The sequence below is a fragment of the Eutrema salsugineum genome, unplaced genomic scaffold (genome assembly GCF_000478725.1).
Source record: "Eutrema salsugineum unplaced genomic scaffold, Eutsalg1_0 scaffold_1, whole genome shotgun sequence".
NCBI lineage: Eukaryota > Viridiplantae > Streptophyta > Magnoliopsida > Brassicales > Brassicaceae > Eutrema > Eutrema salsugineum.
This window is the reverse complement of record NW_006256909.1, coordinates 3,082,213-3,100,109: the sequence shown is the minus strand read 5'-3', so window position 1 is coordinate 3,100,109 and position 17,897 is coordinate 3,082,213. Positions and strand designations below refer to the sequence as shown.

General features: G+C 39.1%; 5 protein-coding genes across 5 annotated transcripts; 4 read left to right on the top strand and 1 right to left on the bottom strand.

Annotated features, from left to right (window-relative positions):
• The first annotated feature begins 698 nt into the window (after positions 1–698).
• Positions 699–4,040, top strand: LOC18029863 (proline-rich receptor-like protein kinase PERK14). The gene is made up of 8 exons (XM_006412376.2): positions 699–1,620; positions 1,795–2,256; positions 2,348–2,434; positions 2,528–2,598; positions 2,828–2,913; positions 3,053–3,200; positions 3,322–3,483; positions 3,586–4,040. The coding sequence occupies exons 1-8, from the start codon at positions 699–701 to the stop codon at positions 3,769–3,771; spliced, it is 2,124 nt and encodes a 707-aa protein (XP_006412439.1). The 3' UTR covers positions 3,772–4,040.
• Positions 4,041–5,468: 1,428 nt separating this feature from the next.
• Positions 5,469–6,000, top strand: LOC18029862 (putative defensin-like protein 231). The gene is made up of 2 exons (XM_006412375.1): positions 5,469–5,535; positions 5,792–6,000. Exons 1-2 carry the CDS (start codon positions 5,469–5,471, stop codon positions 5,998–6,000), a joined length of 276 nt encoding a protein of 91 aa, XP_006412438.1.
• Positions 6,001–6,423: 423 nt separating this feature from the next.
• LOC18029861 (la protein 1) lies at positions 6,424–9,336 on the top strand. Its single transcript, XM_006412374.2, has 10 exons — positions 6,424–6,571; positions 6,668–6,746; positions 6,865–7,014; positions 7,237–7,379; positions 7,500–7,648; positions 7,742–7,864; positions 7,951–8,278; positions 8,467–8,614; positions 8,696–8,768; positions 8,975–9,336. Exons 1-10 carry the CDS (start codon positions 6,521–6,523, stop codon positions 9,063–9,065), a joined length of 1,335 nt encoding a protein of 444 aa, XP_006412437.1. The 5' UTR covers positions 6,424–6,520; the 3' UTR covers positions 9,066–9,336.
• Positions 9,337–9,985: 649 nt separating this feature from the next.
• Positions 9,986–15,641, top strand: LOC18029860 (transcription factor MYB3R-1). Its single transcript, XM_006412373.2, has 12 exons — positions 9,986–10,181; positions 10,574–10,735; positions 10,879–10,933; positions 11,176–11,233; positions 11,381–11,475; positions 11,610–11,713; positions 11,824–11,952; positions 12,122–13,910; positions 14,175–14,446; positions 14,524–14,638; positions 14,759–14,977; positions 15,332–15,641. Exons 2-12 carry the CDS (start codon positions 10,665–10,667, stop codon positions 15,449–15,451), a joined length of 3,027 nt encoding a protein of 1,008 aa, XP_006412436.2. The 5' UTR covers positions 9,986–10,181; positions 10,574–10,664; the 3' UTR covers positions 15,452–15,641.
• Positions 15,642–15,753: 112 nt separating this feature from the next.
• LOC18029859 lies at positions 15,754–17,832 on the bottom strand. Its single transcript, XM_006412372.2, has 3 exons — positions 17,270–17,832; positions 16,654–16,734; positions 15,754–16,410 (listed from the first exon to the last, which is right to left on the bottom strand). The coding sequence occupies exons 1-3, from the start codon at positions 17,643–17,645 to the stop codon at positions 15,986–15,988; spliced, it is 882 nt and encodes a 293-aa protein (XP_006412435.1). The 5' UTR covers positions 17,646–17,832; the 3' UTR covers positions 15,754–15,985.
• Between the last annotated feature and the right edge of the window lie 65 nt (positions 17,833–17,897).

The following is a 17,897-nucleotide window of genomic DNA, read 5'->3' as shown; positions in this document are numbered from 1 at the left end:
GAAAAGACTAACGCCTTTGAGATTAAACATCTTAGGACGACAAAAAAGAAAAAAAGAAACAGCTTAAAATATTATGAGATGTATATAAAAAGATATACGACTCGTGTAAATATTATGCTGATATCTGAAAACTAAAATCAACCATTAAAATTCTTTCAACGGGCACTAGACTCATCCCGTGAATCTGTAAACCACGAGTATAAATACTTTTTCAGAGTTGAAATTGATATATCATTGAAATTCTTTAGTGGAGCCAATTGTCAAAAATGCTCCACAGAAATTTGATAATGGATTTCTGATAAAATCGACCAAATTTCTGACAAAAAAAAAAGAAGAAGATAATTAACTATATTATTACTTTATTATTAAGAACAGGAAGTGGTTGCTCACGAGCGGCGATGCAAACCAGAGTGATTTGCTCGGCTGTCTAATGTGTATAAGATAAACATTTAAAGTTGATTAAAAAAATTCAATAATCACCGGAAAAAGAAAGAAAGAAAAAAAACAGAGGTGTGAAAGCTGAAAGACATTCTCAGCTTCAGAAGCTTACACTGCTCTATACGACAACAAACCTTACTATTATTATGCTGCCAAACCCTCACCTGCTTCCTCCTCCTCCTCCTCCTCCTCTCTCAGATTAAAGTTGAAACCTTCTTGTGGCCTTGTGTGTGTCTGATTCCAAAATCGGAGTCAATTTCATGTTGCTCTCTCCTTCTACCTCGCCGTCTCCGGCGGACTCTCCGCCTGCCACGTCATCACCTCCCCTTCCCCCGCCGTTTATATCTCCTCCGCCGTTGGCTCCACCACCGTCTCTCTTAGCTCCCACCGCTTCCCCACCGCCTCCACCTCCGGTGGAATCTCCACCTTCTCTTCCGTTGGAAGCTCCTCCGGCATCAGCCCCTTCCGGTTCACCGCCATTGCCTTTCCTTCCCTCCAAACCATCTCCGCCGCCTTCTTCACTTCCCTCCGAGTCACCACCGCCACCGGAAAATCCGATTTCTCCACCACCATCTTCACTTCCCTCCGAGACACTACCGCCACCGGGTAAAACGATTCCTCCGCCGCCTCCTTCACTTCCATCCAATTCACTCCCGCCGTTGAATACGGCTTCCCCTCCGCCGCCGTCTCCTCCTCGCCGCCGTGGTCCTAAGCCTTCATTCCCTCCTCCCATCAGTTCCTCTCCACCAAAGGCTTCTCCGACCACGCCGTCTTCACCAGTAAATTCTCCTCCACCTAAACCACCGCTCTCAGCGACGCCATTTCCCACTTCATCCACCTCTCCGCCGAAGAACTCGCCGGCATCAACTCTTCCTTTCTTTGGGCCGGTGGGCCCACAACCGGATAAGCCAGATGGGACAGTAGCACCACCTATTGGGCCCGTTATAGAGCCCACAACGAGTCCCGGCGAATCAATCTCCCCGGGAACGCCACAGCCACTGGTACCCAAGAGTCTTCCTGAGACGACGTCGTATCACCGATCTTCCGCCGGATTCTTATTCGGCGGCGTAATCGTTGGAGCTCTTCTGCTTGTTCTGCTAGGTCTTCTCTTTGTCTTTTACAGAGCTACAAGAAACAGAAATAACAGCTCTCGTCAACATCAATCAAAATCTCCATCGAAAGGTATGAATTCAAATTTGTTGCCACAAAGTGTTTGCCTTTTACGAATTCAAATTTGTTGGTCTGATTCCAATGTGCGAATTCACACTGAGCATACACAAACTTGGAGACTTTGGTTTCAGATTGTCCTAAGAGAATGAAATGTAATAACAAATAGCCTCTTCTTGACTGGATCAGTTCAACATCATGGACGCAGTAATGTCGAACCAAACCAGGAGAATGTTATCACGATACCACCTCAAGTCCATGCTACACCACCAAAATATTCATCGAGCGTAAGCAACGGTACAAAGGAGAAGAATGCTGTTGCGATGAACAACATTACGATGTCATCTGGAATGTTCACATACGAAGAACTGTTAGAGGCAACGTGTGGATTTTCAGAGGCAAACCTTTTGGGAGAAGGTGGATTCGGTTACGTTCACAAGGGAGTGCTGAAAAACGGGAGAGAAGTTGCGGTGAAGCAGCTCAAGATCGGGAGCTATCAAGGGGAAAGAGAATTCCAAGCTGAAGTTGACACAATCAGTAGAGTTCATCATAAACACCTCGTTTCCTTGGTCGGTTATTGCATTAACGGAGACAAAAGACTCTTGATTTACGAATTTGTTCCTAAGGATACATTGGAGTTCCACTTGCATGGTACAGTTTATATAATGTTTGATCCTTTTGAGGATTTGATTTTGTCTTTTTAACTTCATGTTGTTGAGTATTATGAGAACATGTGTTGTAGGGAACAGAGGAAGTGTGTTGGAGTGGGAAATGAGGCTCAGGATTGCTGTAGGAGCAGCAAAAGGATTAGCATACCTTCATGAGGATTGTGAGTTTGTTTCTCCTGATCATTTGGAACCAGAATGAGTAGCCTTATCGGTTTTTCGAAGCTCTTATTGATTTCTCGTGTTTGAAATTGCAGGCAGTCCAACTATAATCCACCGTGATATCAAAGCAGCTAATATCCTTCTAGATTCCAAATATGAGGCAAAGGTGATTTGCTCTTTAACCATAAATAAACTGCTATGAAGTTTCAATTTTTAAGTCTGGTTTTTATGGTAAAACCCCCACCAGAAATTTCGGTGCCAATGAAGTTTCATGAATTTAAGTTTAAAGATCTACACGACCCACTTCGGGGATAGACTTCGTTTATTTTCATACCATTTGAGTTCATATCATACCACTTGAATGCCTGCATATCTGAAGAGTTTGCTTCTTTCAGGTCTCTGACTTTGGACTAGCCAAGTTCTTTTCAGACACCAATTCGTCAGTCACTCATATCTCTACTCGAGTGGTAGGAACTTTCGGGTAAAGCACCATCCACGCTTAAATATTCTTTCGTTTTGATTTAAAGATTTTATTTTCCGTTTTCAAGCTCTCTTCCTTCGTGTATTATGTATGGTAAATACAGAAGAAATGAGTTATTGATCACGAATCATTTGAACAGATACATGGCTCCAGAGTACGCGTCTAGTGGTAAAGTAACTGATAAATCAGATGTATATTCCTATGGGGTCGTGCTTCTAGAACTCATCACCGGACGTCCATCAATCTTCCCCAGAGATCCTACCACAAACCAGAGTTTAGTTGACTGGGTTAGTCAATTCACGTAATGATGATGATTATTTCCAATAGAGATATTAGAGGGGAAAGTAAACTCCAAATAACTGCAAGCTTGAAAGTTCATCACATAGTGAATTTTTGATCTATCCTCAGGCAAGGCCATTGCTTGCGAAAGCGATATCTGGAGAAAGTTTTGAGCTTGTTGTAGACCCGAGGTTGGAGAAGAATTACGATACAACTCAAATGGCAAACATGGCCGCTTGTGCTGCTGCTTGCATACGCCAATCATCTTGGCTTCGGCCCCGAATGAGCCAGGTTTGTCTTTTAATTCCTAAACATCAACATCATGACAATGTGTCAAAGTCCCTATATCCGAAATGAACAGGTCTAATATATATGCTATTATTATTATCCTAGGTGATCCGTGCTCTTGAAGGCGAGGTGGCACTTAGAAATGTCGAAGAGACGTATAGCTCTTCTGAAAACCCGAATGGCATCCCTCTACGGTATGGAACAAGTAAGAGGAGATTCAACACGGATTCAAGCGATGACTACACTTCAGAGTATGGGATCAATCCTTCTCAGTCGAGCAGTGAGCATTAGTCTACCAAGTTCTATGGGGTAATAAGTTTCGCCACAACCATTGGGCCTATAGGATGCAGTCATCTTGGGTTGGCTAAAAATAGCCTTCCTCATTCATTTTGTAGCTATTGATTAACACCTGTGAAGGGTTCTGGAAAACACAGCTTGTGTTCTCGTGAATTTTAAAATTTGGGGATATCTTTTGTATAAATATGCTGTAACCTATGGGTACGAATCATTATTATGATTGTGGAAACAGATAATGAATTACTCGAGTAAATGAATAGCAATATTACAATATACTTCTGACATATCATAGTACATTACTATATACAATATATTATATTACATGTAATATTTTACAAATATAATTAAGAGTGTATCTATATATAACCATATTATATATTTTCTTGAACAAAAATTAAATCTGAAAGTATATAGGATATATAATCTCATACATATAAACGATTTTCAACTCATGTTTTAAAGTTTTAAACATATCCACAATACTACTACGTACATACAGAAAGACGATGAGAAAAATGAGCCAAGTGAATTTTTAAAGAAGATTTCTTTTCTAAAAATAAAACTGATCCCGTCGACATCGTCAACTTGGCTCGTTAAACTCGTTCAATTTTACAAAAGTATATATTCCAAAAATAGTTTTATCTATTTTTTTTTTTTTTAATAATTTTAATATTATATTAATAAACCGGATTACAAACCCGAACTAAACCCGAATGGGTCTGAAAAATCGGGCTAACCAGAAATAAAAGAAATTGAAAAGAGCGAACCAAACCGAAGAAACCAAACCAGAATCAAACCAAACGATTGAAAACCCTAAAATAACGCGTCCGCCGTTAGGAAGAACTCTCGCCGTCGACTCTCCCCTCCGCCCGATCAGGACCTCCGACGAAAGGCACCAGAACAGAAAACCTCCGAAGCAGCCAGGAACCTTCGATCTAACCCAGAACGGTCTAGTATCACCGTAAGAGTTTTGGGGAAACTGAGGCTACCACAAACTCTCGAACTCCGACGAAGACGAAGACGCCGCGCAGCTCACCCCAACCACAGATGAGAGGGGTAAGGTGGGAAGGAGTCAAGCCGGGAAAGACCTGCCGCTTTGCTTTGCCACTGTCCCCGGGCGGCTCCGCTACCACAGTCAGCCACATCCGACAAAAACCTCCGCAAACCCACTCACCCAACTCTGACCCAAGGCCAAGGCTTCGCCACACCGACGCGTCAAACACCAGCCACCACCGCCTGAACAAACGAGTAGGATTCCGTCACCGGACCACGTCTTCAAAGCCCAGATCTGGAACACACTAGCCGCCGCATACGGGAGCCAGATTCACCTTCGTCACTCAGATCTCTTCCTAGAATCGCCGGAGAAACCCTCTTTCCCACGATTGAAGAGCAGACGGGGATCAAAAGAAGAAGAAAAATGCGGGCTCCCTCACAGCGCCGGCATCACCGGAGGGAACCGCTGAGAAACTCGACGAAGAAGAGACTGAGAAGAAGGGAGAGAAAAAAAACTTGTCTAGTATTTTTAAACGTCAGCTAATTAAATATTAGTTTTTTTTTTTTTTTAAATCTATTTTTACTGTGATTTAGGTATACTTAGTACAAAGAAATCAAATTCTTATTATGAGAGAAAGACAAACAATAGCCTTCTGCAAGTAATAGAGATAAGGGATTGTTATCATTTTTTGTGAATCATGAGATCTGCTACTTGGTTTATAGTTTTTTGTGTTCTCATCTTTCTCGTTCTCAACGATGGTAAGGGTAATATATTCATTTTCTTTGATATTGCTTCGTTACGTGTGGAATATATTATATATATATATATAACTTTTTAAAAAAACGAAAACACTAATATTGTTACTAGTCGAAAGATTCAACGTTGTGATAAAAAACACAAAAATGTTGTCCTAGAACAGGGTTTAGCTTTGATTTTGTTACACTGCAATTGTTTATCTAAAGATCTTCAACAACCAATTAACAAAAATAAAAATTGTGTGTGGTTAATGTAAAATAATAGAAGTGGAAGCAGCGGATCCGTGTACAAGAATAGAAGATATCGAAGGAAACTGCAACGTTAACGGAGAGAAAGAATGCATGAAATTCATGACGAATAAATACAAGACAAGATTTCTTAGTTGCGCATGTAACAACATTTACATGTTACAGAAGACCAAGCGGTTTTGCGAATGCAAATATCCCTGTGGAAATCAAAACAATACCCCATAATTTACATTTCTTTACTAATTTAAAACAAGAGAAGTTGTGAAAGTTTGTAGTGTTGAGATGACGACACACAATCACACAAATAAGTTATGTTAGTGTATTGTATTTTTTCATATATATTTTAAATAAAGTTAAGAGTTCATAATTCATAAGTAGTATGAGTTTCTCAATCAAATTTATTTCTTATGTAATGTAATGATCCAAATATTAATGTTTGTTATTAGATTTACTTATTATATTTACTATAGTTTTTTCATAACTATTATGCATATGGTTATTATAGAGTAAGTTTTCCAATTGTAAATTACAGTAAGGGTAAATTATGTAATGTAGTAAAATCCTAGGGTATTACGAAATAATAATTTGAAATAAAGGATTAAAGGCGAAAAACAAAATAGATATAATGGCAACTAACTCCAAAAATTCAGGCGAAAATGGAAGCTGTCTCTCACTAAACCCTAGTACCCTTCTCTGCTTCCCTCTCACCTCCTCCTCTCTCGGCCTATCGAACCAGTGAACAAATATGTCGATTCCTTGTCTAACGGAAGAGACGGCCAAAACGGTTCTGCGCCAGGTCCAAATCTCTCTTCTTCCTCTTTCTACTCACTAGTTTTGTTGAATTGAATTGAATTGATTTAATTATGTTCTGATATTGGTATCGATTTTTCAGGTGGAGTTCTACTTCAGTGATAGTAATCTCCCCATTGATGATTTCCTCAAGAAGGCGGTCACAGAGAGTGAAGATGGCTGTAAGTTCCTAACTTTCGAATCAATTCAATCGCTTTGTTTTTGTTTTTTGTTATTGCGAATTTATGATTTCTTATCCTTCTTCTTCTTCCTGTGTCGATGTTTGGTTTTTGAAAACAGTGGTTAGTTTGGCGTTGATATGTTCCTTCAGTAAGATGAGAGTATATTTGAAGTTGGGTGATTCCAAAGGAGATGAGATTCCTGAAGATACGATCAAAGCTGTTGCTGATACTCTTCGAACCTCTTCAGCTCTCAAGGTTTCAGAAGATGGTGAGTCTCTCTTTAATCTTATAAGTGCATGATAGAATCAAATTAATCAATTGACCACTGCTGATTCAAACGAGGTGGTGACTTCGTTGTGTTAGAGTTTCAAATATATGTTAAGTGTTAGCTACATTGAGACCTGTCTTTTATATTCGGAATTTACAGTTGTTGTTAATATAATCGTGCCCACTTTATTAATCACTTTTGTTTTTGTTTTTGCTTACACAGGGAAAAGGGTAGGTAGGAGTACAGAATTGTTGAAGCTAGAAGATTTGATTGAAAAACTTAATGCTAGAACAGTGGCTGCTTCACCATTCTCGTATGATGTTAAAAGGGAAGACGTGGAAGCCTTTTTCAGTCAGTATGGACAGGTTATCCACTATCAATTGAGTTATAAGTGTTTCGTCATAATTCGAATTTGGTGAAAATACTAATACTTTGATTAACTGGTTGTACAAGTGTGTTGAGATAAGTATGTGTTTTCCTATCAGGTTAATAGTGTGAGGATGCCTCGTCATGTAGCAGAGGCAAGAATATTCTGTGGAGTTGCCTTGGTTGAATTCCCTACAGAAGAGGATGCCCAAAATGTTATGAAGCAAAATTTGGTCTTTGCTGGTCTCGAGCTGGAGCTGAAACCAAAGTAATCCTAATTTTGCATGAGAACATGTCTTTTTTGCTGTCTATTAATTGTTTGGATCCCTTACCTAAAGATGATATATTTTTTTTACTTCAGGAAAGAGTTTGATGATGAAAGGGAAAAGGATGAAGAAAAGTTTGCTGATTACCGTTCTCAAAAGAGTTCTACAAATCAGAAGAACGGTTCTGATCATAAGAACAGTTCTGATTATGAGGCAAGGTAGGGTTTTGAGTATTGCTAGAAAAATTCTCATCTTTTGTTGCTATTAATTTTCTTCTGATCATGGCTATTTTATAATATTGTAGTTATCCCAAGGGTTTAATCATTTCATTCACTCTCAAGCGCTCAGCTGAAGAGGCTACCGCGAATCAAAACAGTTCTGAGGAGCCAACCGATAAGACAATGGATGAAAGTGAATCAAAACGAGCAGATAATCCTGATGCTGATAAAGAAAACACTGATCAAGTTCAGGGCCAAGGAACAGAGGGTGAAGATGTAGAGGAGTCTTCTGATTCTCCTGCTAAAAATGGAGAGAGAGAAGAAAAGGGTGCTCTAGCTACCCATAAAGATAATAATGATGTTGTCTTGCGTGAAGATCTTAAGGCAGTTTTTGGAAAATTTGGTGATGTCAAGGTACATATATCCGGTTTGATATCTCATATCACATCCTATTATATTACTGTTGATTGTATGCTCTCCTTTGTTTTCTGCTGGCCATGGTCATGATTTACTGGCTAATATTCCTTTTTTTAGCCGTTTGCTATTTGTCAATCCATTTTATTATATAGTTGTATTAATTATTGTTTCTTTTCACTGTGAAGTTTGTGGATTTCAAAATGGGAGCGGAGACGGGATACCTTAGGTTTGATGAACCAGAAGCATCTCAGAAAGCCCGTGCAGCAGCAGTATTAGCCAAAGAAGGTGGACTAGCCGTGAAGAATTTTATCGCTGTCCTTGAACCTGTAACCGGTAAAAACAAACTTTTTACTTCCATCTTATCTTTAACTATACTTGTTCTGCTTGTGTTAAATGGATATATCATGGTGTCAGGCGAAGCTGAAAAGGAGTACTGGGGTCTCCTTCGCAGCAAAGATCGGTTTGACAAAGGTGGCCGTGGAGGAAGGTGAGTACATGTTTTGGTATTCGAATACGTTAGGTTTGAAACTATATTTATTTTGGCTCGGTTTTGTTGGATAAAACCCAATAAATAATGGATATTATATACTTATATGACTTGTTCGATTCAGTTGCGGTAAGTTTGGTCTCTTTCTTATAAAAGTTTGACTCGGTTTTGGTTTCTGAGAAATATCGGGTTGTGGTCTATGGCAGGGGAGGAAAACGAGGAGGGAGGTTTGGGCGAAAGAGGGGATCTGATTCCCCGAGTGGTCGCTGGAACAAAGCTCAGAAGGTGGAAGCATAATCACACACACACTTTCTATCTGCTCTGTCTCTCTTTAGCTCGTGACTTGTTGCTTCTGCTTTTAATATATCTCTAGTTGCGACTTTATTTTATTTTATGTATACCTTTATCATCTTCTTGCGACTCCTGTGATGTTATAACTAGAAATCAGCAAGCAAGTTATAGTAGTTGCTGGTTTTTGGCAAATTTTGGTTTAGATCATATTTGGTTTCGTTTTCACTATTTTTTTTTTTTTAAAGGAAGGAGCAGTTGTAGCTCTCTTCTTTTGTTATGATTCTTTCCTTGTCATGTTTTTAAGATCTATCTTATGTTTTTTTTTGGAAAGTTTATTTAACACTAATAAAGAGAGAATCTAAAACTATGTACAGAAACAGAAAGTATTCCAGTACACCTAGACAAAATTCTTCCTGAATTCACTGAGATAATTTAATTAATTTTGTAATAAATTTTGATTTCATGGTGTCTTTTCGTTTGACTTTGTCCACATTTTTAGGGGTTTTATGAGGCTTCTTTTCATTTTGACATGAAAGGAGGAACAGAATAGCTGTAATCCAAAAACATTACTGGCAGATAAAGAAAAACTACAAAATGTTGTCTCACCTAAACAATCTGAATTGAAAATAAGCTTCATTTTCATTGTTTTGAACTGAAAAAGCATTTGCTAATGAATGCCTAATGCTTATTTGAATGTTTTACCGTGGAAACAAAAAGAGCCGACGCAGATAAAGAATCTCGGGAAAAAAAACGTATTGTAAAGAAAAGGTAGAAAAATTAATTAACATATAGGCGTGGAACTTTAATGGAGACTAGATTCATAGCTTGAAAATGAACGGCTGAGATCATCTTTCCCTATTGTTTGATCTCACTTCGAAAGTGTACCCAATTCCGCCTCTCCATGTTTGAATACCTCTCTCTCTCTCTCTCTCTCTCTCTCTATTTCGATTTGTTTTCTTCTTCTTCTTCTTCGTCTGAATTCAGCGTCTTAATTTCATAGATTATTTTCTGGATTTCGTGGATCTGCTACAGTGAGCGTTACAGGTCGTATGTACGTTCCCGTATTCTGGATTATTGATTCGTATGACCATGTCTCCGTCTTCTTAAGGTCAAATTATTTTGGTTAGTTTTCCTCAGACTTCTTCCTGATTTTTTTGAACCAGCATCAAAATCTACTCTTTTGAAACTTCTCTTACTTTTGTTTAAAATCACACTGCCATTTCGATAAGCCAGATTTTGTTTAGAGAAAGTTTGGAGCTTTTTGTTTTTTGTTCGACATCCATGTTTCTGAAACTCATTCGAGTTCATATCTTAATTTTTTTTGGGGACCAAATCTCATATTCTAAAGCTAATATCTTAAGTTTGGAGCCTTCTTCATTTCTAATTTTCTAGCAATTCTTCGCCTTTTTGTCTTTAGATTTCTGGAAAAATGTTAACTCTTTTGCTAAGTACTGACTCTGTAAGCTTATGATGATTGTTAGTCCGACTGTGTTTAAGTTTATGGTTTGTTTCAGATTGTAGGCACTGTGCTAGGCTTATGATGATTTGTTAGACACACCAAAGAAACCGGCTTTTGGGTATGATATACTGCTTCTCTTGCTAAGTATGAAGCGTGTTATGAAAGCCCCTAATATTCCAGAAGAAAATTTCCAAAGCAATCAGAAAGGCAAACACGGGTATGCTTCAGTTCTCACTTGTTTTCTACTGTCAGTTTTCAGCGTTGAGGTTTATATTGCTTGTAGCACCAAAGTTTGCATTCAACAAGACATTCTCAGGTTAACGTTGCAAGCTCTTTGTGATGTGTAAAATACTTTCATAGGAGGACATGTGGCCCTGCAAGACGATCCACCAAAGGACAATGGACGGCCGAAGAGGTGGGTTCCTGTCTTTTCTTTTTTTGCTGTCTATCTGATTCTTGTATTCTTCATTTATCCTCAGCCAGTCTAGTTTTCAACCAGAAATGTATCCTGGAACAATGGCTCGACTGTTGTCAATTGGTTGTATCACACCTTGTACAGTTCGATTTATCTAGTTGGCATTAGCTATCCTTTCCAGGTACTGAAGATTTGTCTCTATGAAATTTTCTGTTAGATTAATTATGTTTTTCTTGGATCAGGACGAAGTCTTGTGCAAAGCTGTTGAGCGTTTTCAAGGAAAGAACTGGAAGAAGATAGGTAAGTCAAGTTCCTTCTTGTCTTAGTTTAGTTTTCCAACGTATTTGAAGATCATAGCAATACTCAATTTTAACAGCCGCATGTATTTGTAGTCTTTTATAAGAATGGTGAAAGCAATGTATGATTTTATTTATTTCATCTTTTCAGCTGAATGTTTTCCGGATCGGACTGATGTCCAGTGTCTTCATAGATGGCAAAAGGTCTTGAACCCAGAGCTTGTGAAAGGGCCGTGGTCAAAAGAGGTGATTTTTCTAACTGTGGTGAATTGCTTTATATGCTTTATTCAGCTTTGCCCAGCGTGGTGGTCGTTTGAGTGTCGTACATGTTAATATCTGTAATGTGTTTCATGACTTCTTAACTTTCTTTACTTTCGAAGGAGGATGCGACAATAATTGCTCTGGTAGAAAAATATGGGCCAAAGAAATGGTCTACTATTTCTCAGCATTTACCTGGGCGCATAGGAAAGCAATGTAGGGAAAGGTATACGCATAATCTCCACTTCTTTTGCCAATAAAATGAGTTTTTTTTTACTACTCTTCTTACTTTGTGTTGTGCTTGAATACACATGAACAATATTGTGGATGATGTAGGTGGCATAACCATCTTAACCCTGGCATTAATAAAAATGCATGGACCCAGGAAGAGGAACTGATTCTTATTCGTGAACATCAAATTTATGGGAATAAATGGGCAGAGCTAATGAAATTTTTGCCAGGAAGGTAAATATGTCTTTGCGATGTGTCCTAGTGTCACAGAATTCGTTTAACATGTGTCCTGAAAATTTGGTGGTCTCTTATGCTTATTCCCATGGAAGTACAGGTTTTGCTGATGATTATGGTCTATCTTTCCTTCTTTATTTATATGCTTATTTGTTCTTATGTTCCATAGGTCAGATAATTCAATAAAAAATCACTGGAACAGCTCAGTGAAGAAGAAGTTGGAATCCTACTATGCATCAGGTCTTTTAGATCAGTCTCAAAGCTCGCCACTCATTGCCCTTCAGAACAAATCTATCGCTTCATCTTCCTCGTGGATGCACAGCAGTGGAGATGAAGGCAATTTCCAGCCAGGGGCTGATGCTGAAGAATCAGAATGCAGCCAAGCTTCAACTGTTTTCAGTTGTTCAGTGTCGACCAATGATTTACTAGATGAGGTTAAACCTGCAAATCAAGAATTCTACATTCCTGAATTGCCTTCAGGAATAGAGCAGCAAATCTCAAACTCTGCATCTCATGCAGAATCATACTACCCTTCCTTTGAAGATGCCAAAATTGTTGTCCCCGAAATTTCTTGTGAAGCAGAAACCTCAAAGAAGTTTCAGAATCATTACTGTTCTCACGAGGTTAGAACTACCACAGATACAGCGGATCAATTGCAGGGTGTGTCTAATGATTCTAAACAGGACCTCAATCTAGACTGTCCTCAGTTATTGACCAATAACATGGACGTGGATGGAAAAAATGAAGCACCCCAAGCTTTTCAAAGTTCAGTCAGATTAAAGGATCAACCTTCTTTGCCAAACTCGGACACAGATATTCATCCACAAGCTCAAACTTTGATCACGGATGAGGAGTGCTGTAGGGTTCTTTTCCCAAATACCGAGAAAGATAGCGGTATATCTACTGGTGAGCAAGGTCATAACATGGTTGACCCTCAAAAGGGCAAAGGATCTCTTTGTTCCCGGTCTGCAGAAACCCATGTTCATGAAACTGGAAACATTCCAGCTTTATCCTGGCATCCTTCGAATTCCGAGGGCCTGGCGGATCATAATTGTGTTCGTTTGTTGTATTCAGCTGTGAAGGACTCACGTTCACTCCGTAATGATTCTACTGATCCTATTCAAGGTTGTCACCTTCTTGAAGCTACTGCATTAGATTGTAAAACTGATACAAATGACAATTTCATCGACACTGATGGGCGTGTAATTTCCCGTGGCAATGATGATAATGATGGTATCCAACAGCAGGAGCTGGCATATATTCCCAAGGATTCTTTGAAGCTAGTACCTTTGAATAGTTTTTCATCTCCTTCTAGAGTGAACAAGGGTTATTTTCCGATTGGCGATAAGCCAGCTGAAAAAGACAAAGGATCTCTTTGTTATGAACCTCCACGTTTTCCGAGTGCAGATATTCCTTTCTTCAGCTGTGATCTTGCACCATCAAATAGTGACTTACGGCAAGAGTACAGTCCCTTTGGTATCCGCCAATTGATGATTTCTTCGATGAATTGTACAACTCCGTTAAGGTTATGGGATTCACCGTGTCAGGATAAGAGCCCTGATGTCATGCTTAAAGATGCTGCAAAATGTTTTAGTGGTGCACCATCCATCTTAAAGAAGCGGCATCAGGACTTGTTGTCACCCGTGCTTGATAGAAGAAAAGATAAAAGGCTTAAAAGAGCTGAGGCTTCCTCCTTGGCTAAAGATTTTTCACGCTTAGATGTTATGCTTGATGATGGAGGTGATTGCAAGTCCTCTCGTCTGTTAAAATTTCCTGACAATGAAAATAGATGTTCCTCCCCTTCCGAAGCAAAATATAATAAGGATGCTTCAGGTTGGTCATATCAAGAAATGATACCTATAGGTGAAGACCCAAAGGAAACCTTGGAGTCAGGAAGAGTGACTTCTATGAAAAACGAAAAGGGATGTAGTGATGACGGTGGGGCTTCAGATAAAATTGTAAGTCCGTCTTTTTCTCTATATGCTGCACTTTCTGGCAATTTGTTGAGTCTAATTGTGAACTTCTCGTTGCTTAACACATCAATCTAGTTTATTGAAATCTCTTCTTGTTGGAATGTGTCATTCTAGTCTGCTCAAATACATTGCATGTAGTTATATGAGCTTCCTTTGTCAAGGATCAATGTTTTATCATTGGTGCTAATTCTCCAGTAATGTAAACTTGAGCTTTAATCTCTAGATCTCTTGCTTATTTTTTTGCACCAGGACCAAGATACTTGTAGAAGTTTGGCTGATCATAATGATGCTGAGATGCAACTGAGTTCTCCTGATAAAACTGGATCTAGACCAGATAACAAAGTGAATACAAGTGCGAAAAATCCGTCGAACCAACAGAAAAAGTCATTAGGTACTACTATTCCAAATGGAGAAATCTTATCAGAACCTCCATGCACTGCAGACTCTATTCCTTTATCAGCGATTGCAGGAAATAAAACCAACACTGCAGAGAGTAGTTTTGATATTGAAAACTTCAGCATGTAAGTTTTACTTTTCCTCTGTATGTGTGTGATACCTGACTTTTCCATTTTTCTAATCTAATTTGTTTTGGTTCCAGATTTGATGGAACTCCGTTCAAAAAACTCCTTGATTCCCCATCACCATGGAAATCCCCTTTACTCTTTGGTTCTTTCTTGCAAAGTCCCAAGTTGCCTCCAGAAATTACATTTGAGGTAATGAGAGATGGAATAACTATGAATGAAACTAGTTTCTGGATAGTCTACTTTTTTGTTGTAGATTGAAGCGCCTGTTGATAGACAAAATATTCTTTGTGGTTATTCTTAAATTTCCAGGATATTGGGTGCTTTATGAGTCCGGGAGAGAGAAGTTATGATGCCATAGGACTGATGAAGCATTTGAGTGAACACACAGCTACGGCGTATGCAGATGCTCTGGAAGTTTTGGGTAATGACACGCCTGAATCGATACTTAAGAAGAGACAACTGAACAAATCTATTCAAGGGAAAGAAAATCAGCACTGGCCTCACGATCAGCTGGAAAACCGTTCCCAGGTAGCAGCTTCAACTGTCACATAATATATCTTACAAACACCTTTACAGACACCATAAAAGAGACTTGATCAACGAGAGGAATCTCTAAACTCTCGACCATTGCTTAAACCAATACCCTAGGAAAATTCAGAATCCCCCGTCAGCTCTCAGCTAACCATAAAGTCTGTTTTCAGAGCTGGCAAAGCCACAATTCACTGCTCAACCCCTTGGCTAGTTACAAGAAAACCTTATCAACTCTCTTCTTCTGTTCTTGGTCTAGTTCAGTGTTGAAATTGAATCTTGAACTTGGTAAAAATAAGTGGAATTAACAACAGTTTAGTTTATAACGCTTACAAAAAATGTGTGGAAATGCAGGTGGAGCGTCGCGCCTTGGACTTCAGCGATTGCGGGACACCAGGGAAAGCAAATGTATCCTCGGTTTCTCCAGGCGGCTACTCGAGCCCATCATCTTACCTTTTGAAGAGTTGCAGATAGTAAAGGCTGCTTTTGTTCATAAGAGCTCTGAAGGGATTTATTCTCGCCTTCAAATTTTTTTTGATCCCTAATATTTGTATGTCATATTTCCATTCCCACCTTCTGTCTTAAAATGTGTAGATCTTTCAGCTCTGGACATGATACAATTGATTAAATAGAACAAATGTTTACTTGTTCTCAAGAAATTTTTCTTTACTTTCAATATTTCCATCAATGAGTTTCAAATATACAAAAAAGAGGTGATTTCAGTATCATTTGGGTCAAGTATCAACTATGGAGGAATGCTCAAAAAACAGAACCAAACCCAATTTTGATTCCACTGTATGTATATCTACAACCGGGACAGTCCTAACAGGTATGATTTATCTTCCGGATCCAATCTTCTCATGATCCGTCCATAAAACAGCATCAGCAAAAAAAAGCAGAGACATGAGAGGAACCCGATATGCAACAATTTGGTGAGCCCAATCTCTGAAGCAACCCATCTTTGGAGGTTTACATAAGTGTCATACTTCAAATTCTGCTTTCCAAGAATCAAGATCTTTGCCTACTAGAAAGTGTCGCATGAGTTACATCGGGCTCTTCATTGTAAAACTCGGGTTCGTCTTCTTCATCAGATGATAACAAAGATGGACCCATCCATGCTTTAAACCCCTCGTTCACTCGTCTTTCCACATCTGGTGTGAATTCCAAAGGATTGGCTTCGAGCATCTCCAAGCCCTGATGGCTTCTGTTCCCAAACTCTCCTTGGTCAATAGCTAAAGCAGCTCTTCTTCTAAGGGAGAAAGCAGTTCCAGCATACAAGATTACCAAACCCCATGAAGATATCTCATAGCACCAAAACAATGGCACAGAACAACTGCTTCCTAGTGTCAGGAGGCTGGAGCCGAGAAATATAGCGAGGAGACCATATATGATAGCAAACACAACATTTAGAATTGACAAGCAACGAACCCCACCTGTGAATTCATCAGACAGGATAAAAAAGATCAATAACCTATTTGAGGTCCAAGCCTAGTGATACGAAACTCTGAAGAGGCCAGATTCCCAAAGGTGGAAACATCATAACTAATAGCAGATAAAAAAGATTATACACATAAAAGTTTACGAGAAAAAATTTGGTACCGAGAAGGAATACATCTTAAATACAAAATTATATTTGGAAAGCCGAATACAGCTCAATGAGAGAGAAGAAAGTATACCTCTTCTTGAAGCACAGTAGTTATTTTCAACGACATTTAGAAACCCATGACGGTGAGGAGCGGAATAAGCCACAAAAATTCCTGCAGTATTGCAACAACATAACGAAAAAAATAAGAAGAAGACATACCAGGCCTTCATGAGAAAACATTGAAGATTAGCCATTGAGGATAATAAAGCATTTAACAACGTTTCGATGTTGTTAGAGTCACTTCTTGAAGGACTGAATAAAAAGAGATATAGGACTCGACTCTAGAAGTTAAACATATTTGGCAACATCCAACAATCAAATTCTGGTGGTCAGAAAAGCTGGCTCAATTTGAGTAAAATCTCTTATCATTCAACTGAAGAGTAAGAGCCCGAGTTAGACCTAAGTGATAAGGGCTGCTATGTGATAAATCAAGCCTGTAAAAACAGTTGTCTTACTTAGCTTCACTAAACCTCTTTACTCTAATATATACGAGGAGACAGAAAGCTCTAAAGAGAAGAAACTACACCCCACAAGTTTCCTTACATAGAAAATCTAATATGACCAAATCTAGGAGAGAGTTTAACAAGATTTATCAAAGTCTAGTGATTTCTAGAAACAACAATGATTCAGGTCTTGAGGACGCTCACCTGCTACAAGATAAACGGATGATACAAGGAAGATTATTGTCGACGGAACGAAAACGACCATCCAGTAGAAATCCACAGTTTCTTGATCCGTCAAGTAAAAAGCACCCGGAAACAGATCGGAGTCACGAGCTTTGCCATAGATAGGCAAAGGCTGTAGCTTCCTGTCGCTGCAGAATGGCCTCCTCAGAACATTCGAAGGAAACACAATTTTCAAGCTGACGATAGTGCAAGTGAAGATGACAAAGCAAAGGAAAGCAACGATCGACATTAGTGTCGGCCTCTGGAGCTTAATCCACGCTCTATCTTCCTCCCTAAGGCTCTCGTACTCTTGTTTTGGCATAAACGCCTGACGCAGAGCGTCTCCGATGATCGCCATTGAAGGATGGGAGAGAGAAACTAAAAAAGCCCTAATCGACAGCCGAATAAAATCCTTTCAACAAGCTGTTTCGCTGATTCCGGAAGAAATGAAGCTACTTTCGAAACTGATCAGAAACCCTAGATCTAAAAGCTTGAACAAGCATGAAGAAGAATCAATAGAATAGAGTTTGAGAAATGAGGAAAAAGAAAACAAGGAAGAAGAAGAAGGTGATGATGCAGAAACAAATAGGCGCGTGTAAAGCGATACGGC

What these genes read in the sequence shown, in the direction of transcription:
- LOC18029861 (XM_006412374.2), top strand. Translation starts at nt 6,521, where the DNA reads ATGTCGATTCCTTGTCTAACGGAAGAGACGGCCAAAACGGTTCTGCGC. An exon ending in TCTCAAGGTTTCAGAAGATG is followed by an intron (nt 7,015 to 7,236) that starts GTGAGTCTCTCT and finishes TTGCTTACACAG; the next exon opens with GGAAAAGGGTAGGTAGGAGT. An exon ending in AAAGGTGGCCGTGGAGGAAG is followed by an intron (nt 8,769 to 8,974) that starts GTGAGTACATGT and finishes GGTCTATGGCAG; the next exon opens with GGGAGGAAAACGAGGAGGGA.
- LOC18029860 (XM_006412373.2), top strand. Translation starts at nt 10,665, where the DNA reads ATGAAGCGTGTTATGAAAGCCCCTAATATTCCAGAAGAAAATTTCCAA. An exon ending in AATCAGAAAGGCAAACACGG is followed by an intron (nt 10,736 to 10,878) that starts GTATGCTTCAGT and finishes ATACTTTCATAG; the next exon opens with GAGGACATGTGGCCCTGCAA. An exon ending in CTCCAGAAATTACATTTGAG is followed by an intron (nt 14,639 to 14,758) that starts GTAATGAGAGAT and finishes TTAAATTTCCAG; the next exon opens with GATATTGGGTGCTTTATGAG.
- LOC18029863 (XM_006412376.2), top strand. Translation starts at nt 699, where the DNA reads ATGTTGCTCTCTCCTTCTACCTCGCCGTCTCCGGCGGACTCTCCGCCT. An exon ending in ATTGGAGTTCCACTTGCATG is followed by an intron (nt 2,257 to 2,347) that starts GTACAGTTTATA and finishes CATGTGTTGTAG; the next exon opens with GGAACAGAGGAAGTGTGTTG. An exon ending in ACCAGAGTTTAGTTGACTGG is followed by an intron (nt 3,201 to 3,321) that starts GTTAGTCAATTC and finishes ATCTATCCTCAG; the next exon opens with GCAAGGCCATTGCTTGCGAA.
- LOC18029862 (XM_006412375.1), top strand. Translation starts at nt 5,469, where the DNA reads ATGAGATCTGCTACTTGGTTTATAGTTTTTTGTGTTCTCATCTTTCTC. An exon ending in CGTTCTCAACGATGGTAAGG is followed by an intron (nt 5,536 to 5,791) that starts GTAATATATTCA and finishes GTAAAATAATAG; the next exon opens with AAGTGGAAGCAGCGGATCCG.
- LOC18029859 (XM_006412372.2), bottom strand. Translation starts at nt 17,645, where the DNA reads ATGGCGATCATCGGAGACGCTCTGCGTCAGGCGTTTATGCCAAAACAA. An exon ending in ATCCGTTTATCTTGTAGCAG is followed by an intron (nt 16,735 to 17,269) that starts GTGAGCGTCCTC and finishes GCAATACTGCAG; the next exon opens with GAATTTTTGTGGCTTATTCC. An exon ending in CTACTGTGCTTCAAGAAGAG is followed by an intron (nt 16,411 to 16,653) that starts GTATACTTTCTT and finishes ATGAATTCACAG; the next exon opens with GTGGGGTTCGTTGCTTGTCA.